This window comes from Anarrhichthys ocellatus, unplaced genomic scaffold (genome assembly GCF_004355925.1).
Source record: "Anarrhichthys ocellatus isolate YVR2014 unplaced genomic scaffold, GSC_Weel_1.0 scaffold11, whole genome shotgun sequence".
NCBI lineage: Eukaryota > Metazoa > Chordata > Actinopteri > Perciformes > Anarhichadidae > Anarrhichthys > Anarrhichthys ocellatus.
Genome location: NW_022280041.1, coordinates 176,086 through 186,968, shown reverse-complemented (window position 1 = coordinate 186,968; position 10,883 = coordinate 176,086). Strand labels below are relative to the sequence as shown.

Below are 10,883 nucleotides of genomic sequence, written 5' to 3'. Positions count from 1 at the left end.
TAAAGTACAATATGTACCTCTGAGATGTAGTACAGTATGAAGTACAATATGTACCTCTGAGATGTAGTACAGTAAAAAGTACAATATTTACCTCTGAGATGTAGTACAGTAAAAAGTACAATATGTAACTCTGAGATGTAGTACAGTAAAAAGTACAATATGTACCTCTGAGATGTAGTACAGTATGAAGTACAATATGTACCTCTGAGATGTAGTACAGTATAAAGTACAATATTTACCTCTGAGATGTAGTACAGTATGAAGTACAATACGTACCTCTGAGATGTAGTAGAGTAAAAAGTACATGTACCTCTGAGATGTAGTACAGTAAAAAGTACAATATGTACCTCTGAGGTGTAGTGAAGTAAAAAGGTACAATATGTACCTCTAAGATGTAGTGAAGTAAAAAAGTACAATATGTACCTCTGAGGTGGAGGAAAAGTATAAATGTAAATACTCATGTAAAAGTAAATTAAATTTGTGTTTAAGTACAACCCTTAGTAAACTTCTACCAGCAGCTGATCAGCTTCATGTAAAGAAACTGAGCTGCAGTCACTCTGGTTATTATCCTTCATTGTCTGCTGCATGACGACTACAGAATAATTTCTTTATCTTCCTTGTGTGTGTGTGTGTGTGTCCTGTCACGCCACTCTGAGCCTGACAGACAAATTCAAACTCCTCCGTGTGGTTGTTCGATGCTCAGTGAGTGTGACTACGTGGTATAAAGAGCTAAAAAAACAAAAAAACACAAAACTAACAAAACCCACAAAGCTAAACTGTAGCGTCGTTGTCACGGTTCAACAAATATTTGCAAATGAGTTGATAAAAGCAAACAAAGAATTGCTTTGACAGGAGACACACATCCAGAGAAGGTATCAATAAGCCAAGAAAAGAAAAAGATAAATAATAACTTATTTATTTGAGGTGTGACTCATAATTACAAAAGTCCTGGTCAATCAGGAATATTATTAATTACTATTATCATAAGTCATTTATTAATTAATACCGACTGCGTGGACTAGAGAAGCCTAAATCTCCTTTACAATCACTTGACACACAAAGGAAACGTTCTCAAAGACAACCATGAAAATGTAACAATACTTTTGTGTTTCTTTGTCTCATTTCAACCTTTTCAAGTTAGTAAACCATCAAAACTTCTAAATGTTATACTTTTACTTTGTTATAGTGATTTATAGTGTTTTTTCTTCTTCATACATTTATATCATCGTAAAAACATCTCATTCAAACTACTGGATTTATTCTAGTTTATCACAAACTACATTTTACAGATTACTTGTGAACACACCACGATAACGTTATAATTTACCTTCAGCCAGTACTCATGTTCACTGAGCAGAGCCTGAAGGCATCATAATGTAACCGAAGTGAACCTCCGTTGGTTAGCCGTTAGCGGTGCTGCTAACGTTACCAGCTCTCCTCCTGTTGGTTAGCCGTTAGCGGTGCTGCTAACGTTACTAGCTCTCCTCCTGTTGGTTTAAACACTGATTGGTTGTTTACAAAGAAACATTATCAGAGATCAGAAACACATGTTCTACTGAATATTGGAGGAGAACCATCGTTAGTAAAACTTTATTTACACTCTGATTAACGTTACACTGTGGAATTAATCCAAGGTTCACATGCGGGCCGAAAAGCAAAGAGGGGATCCTTTACACCACTACTTGTTACTGAGGAAAGTAATAATATTACAGCCGCAACAACTACTTTTTAGCCGGTATTGTTCCACCTTTTGATTCTCTCTATCTGCGTGTCAACAACCACAGACGAGGGTTTGATTACTGTCTGTTGACGGATTTTGTCAACACGATAACGTTGCAAGCGCTCAAGATTCATCCACGAAACGTAACAAATGCGTAGTTGAGATCGAAATGAAGGCCGAGTTCGAGGATGGGTGTGGTTTCGAGCGAGGGGAACGGACATAGCGGGGCAGGAAGGACGCCTCTTGGTCCCGATTGGGTGTCGCGGCTGGTGTGATCCCGTTAATTTCAGTCGGACCGAAAGTCGAGTGACTCTTCTCCACTTGTCTCTCTTTGCTGTGATTGTCTTTAGAGATGCAGTCTCCCCTCCTGTGTTTCGGGGTGGGCGTGGTCTTGTTCTCTTTGGCTCCCTCCACCCTGACGTTCTCCCGCGGTGCCGGCCACGCCTCGTGTCGGGACATGATTCCCGGCCACATCCGCGCTCAACCACGGGATCCGAAGCGGGTCCATGTCGCTCTGCGCACATCCGCCTCTTCTTACCTACCTGGACAGTTTGTAACAGGTACAAAAATGTAACTACTGGTTAGTTAACGAACCAGTTATCGACCAGCTACTGTGATGGTTTTTAACTAGCGGTAAATTGTAAGTTAATTCTATTCGTTGGCACAGTTGATTACGACTACTAATCTCCTGTGTCCTCAGTGACGGTCCAAAGCTCTCGGGACTTCATGGGTTTCCTGCTCCAGGCTCGCAGTTTGGAGGGTCCCGGAGTCGGAGCCAGAACCGGAGCCAGGTCTACGGGCGTGGCCCCGCAGCTGGTGGGCGGCTCCTGGACCCTCACACCGCCCGGCACCCACACCCTGCGCTGCCTCTCGGAGGATGACACCCTCACGCACTCGGACAAACAGCTGAAGAGAAACCTGTCGTTTGTGTGGAGGGCCCCCGAGGGCCCCATGGGAGACATAAGGTTCTAGTGAGTACGAGTCGAGGTTTGTAAAGCTTAGGGTTTGTTCTTTACAATCAGAACTGCTTTCATAACTTGCAGTCAAATATTTATGCAATTTAAATACTGGTGAAGGCACAATGTTTGGTTAATTATTTTCATAACTTTTTGCATAATTGCATCATTGTATATTCAGCTACCTCTTTTGTCATTCCAGCATCACAGTGGTGCAGTCTTACTTTGTATACTGGGCAGGTATCGAGTCTGCAGTGGTGCTTGATGGGAGTCGTCGTCCTTGGACTAGGAGTAACATCAGCGTGGTGGATGGAGGGAACTCTGCACTACAGGAAGATGAAGTTACCGCTCTGCCAGGTATGCAACCTGTACAATGCTGAATGTTTGTGCCCCTTTGTTTACCTTCAGTTTGAAGAAGTTGTCTTAATTTAATATAATTATTTATGTCATAAGTCATGAAATGCAACTGGAGGCCAAGGTAAAACACGGACTAGGCCTCCTGCAATGACCGTCTTTCTGTGTCTTTATCCACCATAAGCCCATAAAGCATCAAACAAACAAACGAAGCAGACAGCCAGCCATGCTATTACCCTCGGACCAGTATCTCGTCCAGTCTCGGAGACAAACCACTTGACCAACCAGGTGGGCAATGAAAGAAAGAACAGAGCTATTATTTTGGGATCTAATCAAAATACTACCAAAGGCAGTGAGAATGAAACCTATAGAACTTCAGGATCCGTCTCAGGTGAGGCTGAAGAGGCAGGAACGGACACAGGAAGCTCCAAGGACCCCAAAAGCTCTCTTCAGTTGACCAACCATGTTCCTACCACCACAGCTATACCTTCAACCAAGCACGGCTTCCACGATGCAAATCTCTCAAGATCCACATCTCAGAATCCAAGAGAGACAATTCAGGACCAAACTAGATCAGTAAAGTTTGTGACCCAGAGTAGCTCATCGCAGCCCTGGAGGACTAGCGAGTCCCACACGAGTTTAATCAAGGATGAAAAGGGTCGCCAGTCCGTGCCTCGGACCCAGAATCTTCACCTCAAACCTTCTCTCCACTCGCAAACTTCTTCAACCAAACCTCTTCTTCACTCTCAAACTGGTCCAAGCCATATCTTTCCGTTCTTCCAAGAACCTTCATCTATGTCCCGAACCTCTTTATCATTCATTCTCCCATCCAAGACCCCTACCCTTCAGTCCTTCGTCAAGACCCAGACAACTCCACCCCTCAGTCAGGCCTATTCTCTATCCATCCATGTCTTTCCCATCAAACCCATGAACAGTTTACCTCAGCCTGAAAATAGTCCATCTGGACCCAAAACTCGATCAAGGAAAACCAGTCCACATCAGCTTCGGTTTCAAACAGCTGCACCTCTAAGCAGTCCTCCTCAACCTCAACCTTTGAGCAATTTTACCCAAGTCTTGCCCCAAACTATCCCAACTCAAACTCGGAGTCAAGCTAGCCATCCACAGACAGACCAGTCCAAATCTAGAACACCAGCTGAGGCTTTGAGTATCTCCCCCCTACCATGGTCCCAGCAACATTCCCAAACCTCTGCCCCCCAGACACTTACCCTTGGGTGGAAGCAAACTCAATCTTCAGCAACTCCTCGATCCATCAACCCTCCACCCTTCCCTTCAAGGTTCACACTGGGTGAGGGTAAAGAGGTCAAAGATCCTCCGTCTCAAGCGAAGCTCAAAACCATGAGCCTGATCTTTGCATCCATTCCCTCAACCACCCCTTCAGTGTCTACCCCCTTTTCTTCCACCCATACTATGCTTGCCTCTTCCCTTGTTCCCCCCTCCACTCCTCTTTATCCCTCCAGAGGTTCAGCCCCGCTATCCGTATGGACGTCTTTGTCATCTTCTCCCTCTTCCTCCTCCATGAAGAACCAACCCAAAACAGCTCCAGCCCTTTTTGCTCTCCTGTCTCCTTCCCCGATCTCCATTCCTCCTCATTTGCTCCTCGTCCACCCTTCCTCTACTTCCCCTTTGCCATCCTCCTTAACCTCTTCTACCAAACCTCCCTCAAACTCCTCCAACTATCCATCATTAGCTCCCTTGATTGCCTCAGTCCCATTATCTACTTCTTCCTCGTCTCCTTTCACCTCCTCTGAATCCATCACAGGTTCAACCGTTTCCCCGACCTCTTTTCCCACCATCTCTCCAGCCCTCTCCTCCTCAAGTGCCTCTTCTACCTCTTCCATTTCTTCTCCTCCTTCACCTCATTCGTTTTCCTCATCCATCTCTACTGCTACTCCAACGTCCTCCTCAAACTTGTCTGCCACCTCTTCTTTTTTGCCGTCATCCCAGACTACCTCCCCTCACCCAGAACCCTCTCCAGCTCCCCGGCGCTCTCTCTACGACCCTCTCACATCTTCCACCCCTATACCTTCCAAGCAACTTACCCTAGGTCAGAGGTTGCCAATCCAGAACCACATTGAATCATCTGATACTGAGCCCAACCTCAAACTACAAACACCAAGAACAGTGGTTCACCCAAACCCTGAACGCCATCCAAACCTCGACCCGAACTTCGACTTAAATTTTGGCCACATGTTGAAACCAAACATTCCCAAAACCGACACTAAACCCAAACCTCCCTCCAAACCCCCCGATACTCCAGACAAGGAGGGGAAGTATCCAGACATTAACGCCAGACACAGTGCGTGGGAGCTGGGCATGCTGCTGGGCTGCTCGGCGGGCTTGGGCATGGTGCTGGTGGTCGGGGTGAGGTACATGTGCCGCCAGGCCTGCGGCAAACAAACAGAGGTGACGCTGAACGACAGGGAGACGGAGTACGGGAGAGGCGAGAGAGGGCTGCTCCACGTCCAGGAGTGTGGAGATCTGGTCCGAGTCCGGAGAATCAGAGAGAACAGTTTTGTGCTCCTGGCAGAGTACGATGTTCTGCCCTCACCTGGAGACTGAAGGCTGCCTACAGAGATAGTTTAAGGTACTAAAATATTTCATAAGGGCAGAAATAATCCCACTGGGTAAGATGCCCTGAGCAACATTAGATTAAACTAAAGTAGTGTAGCATTCTGTTACTAACTGAAAAATACCAATTTATCTTGATTAATGGTAGCTAGATAGCCTAGCATGAATTTCCCATTAGCTTCTAAACCAAGATAGCTTACAGCATTCTAAAAACATGAAACTAATGGTCAAACATGAGTGAAACAAGGTTTCACAAAACACCTTATTCTTACCTCCAATAACATTGGGGATAATGATGTTTGTCAGTCCTTCTGTCGTCGTGGTCCAGAACAAGATGAATAGCTTTGGGCCAGATTGCCCATTGTTTAGCATGAAGTTAAAATGTTTGATGGCTAACAACATATCTCAAGAATTACTTGGCAGATCAGGAAATTAGCCATGGATATTCATGATCCTCAGAGGATGAATCATAGTGAGTATTTAGGCTAAGCTTTCGTCTCGCACCCCCATTCATGCTCTCTGGGAGATGAACCCTTTTCCGATTTAGACTTTTCGACTTTTAGAGTTTTTGACTGAGGCCAAAATATGAACTTTGGGACATCATTTGAGACTTTTAGCTGCACCACCGATGCTCTAAATGAAAAATGACTAACATGAAGTTTGTGTAATGGCAAAAATATGTTTTTTAACACAGACACTGTTTAAGGACAGCAGTCTCTCTTGATTTAGTAGTTAATCATTAAGTTTTGAACCTGATGCACTGTTTGTTTTGTGGGATGTGTTATGATCCTCACCCGAGGACGAAAGATGAACGTCCTGATTGAAACCAAATAACGAGCAGATCAATACAGCCTGCGCAGAGAAACTTGTTCTCTCCTATGTATGAGTTACGAAATGGGAGTGAGCCTCTTCTCCTTTAAAATGTGTGTTTCTGATACTTGGTTGAGACAGCCTCTCTACTGTACACTGAAATATGTGTCTGTTGAGACGCTCTCCTGCTTGCAAGCATTATTAAATGACGAAAACGTTGATTCTCTCAAGACTCTGTTTATTGACATAGATAGAAAAAACTTTGACTCTTCTCCCGATTGATCATAGAAATCTTCCATAACATTTGTTCCACCCACTTCCATACTGTGGAGTGTATAACTGTACCCTCAAGGGGCCATTAGCAAGTTCGCAGGAGTTTTGATCTTGTTTTTTCAAAATAGCTAACTCGTGCTCAAGAAAATGTTCTTGGCTTAGTGTTGTGTCCTCTAGAGTTTTTCTGCCTCCAACATGTTTAGAGAATTAAAGCAACAATCTGCTTCCTGATAGAAAGGATATTTAAAGACAAGGCTAGGATGACATACACCATTCAGTGGACACTTTTTTGTTTGATGAATAGAAAGCGTTGGTGATGCAAAGGCTGTAAATCCAGCTCTGTAGTTGTGAAATTGGATAAAGTATTTGTAAAAAAGCAGGATTTACCTGCATAATAAAGTATATTTTCAGTATTATACATCGTGTATTTCTTGATTTTGGCTGTTGTATCGTGAGGGTTTTATGGACAGTAGTCCTGGTTGCTGAGTCATTTCATAACACTTTTTGTGTGTTAGAAGGCCTCTCGGGTCTGTTGGCAGGACTTTTACAGTATTATTTTATTATTACTTCATCCAATCGAGGTGACAGAAGAGCCATCTGTCCAAAAACCATGGGTCAGTGAAACTAATGAGTTGCAAATAATTCCCAGAATGTTTTCCCTCCTCATTTGATTAGACAAAACTGGCCTGATACCAGCACGAAGACACAAAACAAAGCATGATTTAAAACTTCACCATCCAGTACATATAATATTGATATGAGCTACAAAAACACTCCTTATAAATACAGATACATAGGATGAGTCCAGAAAAAACAAGTTTTTTTTTTTTTTAAAGTTCATAGGTTTATTTCTGAATCCTTTTTTTATGTAAACAAGTGGAAGAATACACCTTTACATACCCGGCTCAATATCTTTCTTTCCTAAATATACTTCTAGTAAAACAATCGATGAAACCTCGGCAGTAAAGTCAGAGATGACTTGAAAACGATTCGGATTTGATCTCCAGTCACAACAAACGTTTTCAGTCAACTTAACATTCTTATAACGGTGGTTTCCGGTGAAGGAATCTGTTCCAAGCGGGTTACCGAGGCTACGACGATACACTCGAGGCGTCTTTCATCATCTCATGTTCGATGACCCAATAGCCAGACAGAGCGATTGAATTTAGAGGATCTGCAAAACCCCCCTCTGAACAACCACGGCCAACGTTTTTTTTAAATAATTTGGTCGTGGTGCTACTATCCAGTAGACTGATTTAGCATGCTAATGCTAACAAGTGCTACAACAGAAACACAATCAGGTGTTCACAAACATATCAATCAGAAGGTCCCGCAGGAATCAGAATTGACATAAAAACACCAGAGGGTTGTAAGGCTTGGTAGTGACACCAGCAAACAAGTAACAGAAATACTGCCTAAGTGCCCCTTAGCAAAGCCCTTGTGTTGTACATTTTCCACAGGTTAATGTCCGTTTGGTCGCATCACAAAGCCGCTAACATTGACTAAAAATACTTGTATCCTTGTTTGAGTGGATGTCACATGTTGCAGCTCCAGTTCTGATTGGTTGTGATGATGATACATTCACTGTCATCTCTCTGAATGGGATAAATGGTTAGTGTCGAGTCCACCACTTTGGTCCAGACAGCTGTTGGGTGGATCGCCATGAGATTTGGTACAAACATTCATGGTGCCCAGATGATGAAGCCCAATTACTTTGGTGGTCCTCTGACTTTTCATCCAGCGCCATCATTTGGTCAAGACTTGTATTCAATACTTTGTTTTATTACATTCATACGAGCCTCAGCTGTACTTTGTGTATCGTGCTGATTAGCAAATGTTAGCATGCTAACTCAAAGATGGTGACCATGGTTATACCAGCTAAACATTAGCATGTTAGCATGGTCATTCTGAGATTTGGGTCGGTGTTCAATATGACAATGGAAAGTGACGTGATCCCCACCACATCACTCAGATAGAATACGGTATCATCTGCGTACAAACGTATGTGAAACAACGAGCGTAATATTTGAGAAAGAATCAGAAACTGACGTCATTCTTATTCTGTATATTAAACGCATTAGTTTGTTTCTATCAAATCATAAATGTAACACGTCCTCATTTTCTGGCAGTGACAGCTCGGACAAAGATAACTGTAGAAAAAAAGATAGAAAATAACAAAAGAAATAAAAACATAAAATAAAAGACTGGTCCCAGTAACTCCGCCCCTTCCTGTTCCTGCTGGGAGCGGCTGTTCAAACCAAACGTTCCATTTGTCTTTGAAAATACAAGCAGATATCCTCTTTTTTGCAGGTATTTCATATAAAAATATAAGTTATTATTTTCTTTTAAATATAAAAGAATGTTTATGATGGAAATATGAAATATAAGTTTTTTTGTTGTCATAGAAACTGAGAATATCGAGGCGGCAGGTGCACGGCGTTGCCCTCCGCCGCGCTGAGGTCTCTGTTGATTGTTTGTGATAAGGCACGTTTCACCGTATCCCTCCGCCGAGGTCAAAACTCATCTTCCTCAGATGGGCTGAAGAGTTGACAGCTTCATCGCCTGAACAGAGAGAAGAAGAGATGCAGAGAGTGAGACATTCAGATGGAACGATGAACCGGAGGGAGGGAGAAGGGGAGGGAGGAAGGAAGAGAGAAAGAGAGGGAGGGAGGAAGGAAGGAGGGAGGAAGAGAGAAAGCAAGAGAAGGAAGATAGGAAGGAAGAGAGGGCGAGAGGAAGGGAGAGAAGGAGGGAGGGAGGAAGAGGAAGAGATAAAGTTCCATTGTGTGGTAAACTGTGACGATTGTAAAGTGCAGTGAGTTAATCATCACCAAACACTAAATCATGTCGTGAGTCTTCAGAACAGAAACAAAGACGTCCCACCGAGTGAAACTACGACGACGTTCCTCCGGTCAATTATTTCACTTCCTGTTTCAGAATAAATAAATGATAAAAGGTTCTCGTCCTGTTCGATCAGAGTCAACAGCTTCATTTGACTGTTATCGTTTTCCAGTAAACAGTTATATCTTAAAGGCCATAAAATAACAAACACTATTTTATCTCACTGACTGCATGTTAGAGATAAATAGAGCTGAAACAAGAAGTCAACTATTCTACCAACCAACTAATACAACTACTTTCAGTCATATATCACAATGTTATCCTTGTTTAATCTGATTATTAGAACTGTTGACGTATTTGTTTGTCAATATGAAACTCATCGAAGGTTCAAACGTTTGACTCAACTGAAAGTTGAAGTTATTTTCAACAGATTTAAACTCCATGTTGTTCACATTAACAGTAATTATTTGGCATCATCATCATCATCATCATCACACCCACCACCACCAGACTTAAAGGAATACTTCACCCTGACATGAACATTTGTATTTAGATTACTCTCCGTGTTCCCTTTAATTCTTTCAGAAAACTTTACTTTCTCTCAGTTTGATGAAGTCTCACTGATCCAGTCGTTTACTTTACAAACACAAAACTCTTTCAAGATTCAAAACACCAGAATACAAGAGTCCCACATGTTTTAAATTGTACTTTTGTGAAGTAGTGAGCATACTTTGTTTTAAAGCAACGCTTTAACTCGAGTAATTGACGTACAAACGGTCATTTTGTGGGTGAAGTGTTGAATCACAGTGAAAGTGGTCCAGCAGAGGGAGACAACGTCTCACATATACGACAGCTCTGCTGAAGACAGAAGAACTACAGGCAGCTCTCCAAGGACACGTTTAGGCGTCTACTCACTCAGTAGTGTTGGAATGCGGCCCTATCGCAACAACACACTAGACTGTAGGAGAGGAGAAAAGGTAAGGAGGTTAGGGTTGGAATGCAGCCCGCTACCTCAGACCAGAGCAGAGTGCGAGTGTGTGTAGGTGTGTGTGTGTGTGTGTGTGTGTGTGTGTGTGTGTGTGTACCTTCTGCCGGCTGGTCATCCAGCTCCGGATGGTCGGCACGAGGACGGAGCCGAGGAGGATCTGAGACGGATGGTAGATCAGCAGAGGAACCGAGATCAGAGAGAGATGCTCATAGCCCTCAAACACTATCTTCAACATGGGGATACCTGGAGGGAGGGAGGAAGAGAGAGTGGGAGAGAGGGAGGGAGAGAGGGAGGGAGGAAGAGAGAGTGGGAGAGAGGGAGGGAGGAAGAGAAAGAGAGGGAGGGAGGAAGA

General features: G+C 43.3%; 2 protein-coding genes across 3 annotated transcripts in view; one reads left to right on the top strand and one right to left on the bottom strand.

Moving 5' to 3' along the window:
• The first annotated feature begins 2,102 nt into the window (after positions 1-2,102).
• On the top strand, positions 2,103-7,106 carry reeld1 (reeler domain containing 1). Its single transcript, XM_031850922.1, has 6 exons — positions 2,103-2,280; positions 2,421-2,691; positions 2,879-3,033; positions 3,215-4,037; positions 4,509-4,527; positions 4,996-7,106. The coding sequence occupies exons 1-6, from the start codon at positions 2,178-2,180 to the stop codon at positions 5,608-5,610; spliced, it is 1,986 nt and encodes a 661-aa protein (XP_031706782.1). The 5' UTR covers positions 2,103-2,177; the 3' UTR covers positions 5,611-7,106.
• Positions 7,107-7,788: 682 nt separating this feature from the next.
• slc10a7 (solute carrier family 10 member 7) overlaps positions 7,789-10,883 on the bottom strand; it is an 8,323-nt gene continuing 5,228 nt past the window's right edge. The window contains exons 11-13 of one of the 2 annotated variants that reach the window (XM_031851448.1): positions 10,629-10,774; positions 10,459-10,501; positions 7,789-9,264 (exon numbers count right to left, since the gene is read on the bottom strand). In XM_031851448.1, coding sequence (XP_031707308.1) covers positions 10,481-10,501; positions 10,629-10,774 — 167 coding nt within the window. In that variant the 3' untranslated portion in view covers positions 7,789-9,264; positions 10,459-10,480. The remainder of the gene's footprint in view (positions 9,265-10,458; positions 10,502-10,628; positions 10,775-10,883) is intronic. The other variant, XM_031851447.1, reaches the window with a different exon arrangement.

Bases quoted from the DNA above. Each gene is read 5' to 3' on its own strand.
- reeld1 (XM_031850922.1), top strand. From the start codon at position 2,178: ATGATTCCCGGCCACATCCGCGCTCAACCACGGGATCCGAAGCGGGTC. The intron at 2,281-2,420 runs GTACAAAAATGT...CTGTGTCCTCAG, and splicing joins ACCTGGACAGTTTGTAACAG to TGACGGTCCAAAGCTCTCGG. The intron at 3,034-3,214 runs GTATGCAACCTG...ATCCACCATAAG, and splicing joins TGAAGTTACCGCTCTGCCAG to CCCATAAAGCATCAAACAAA.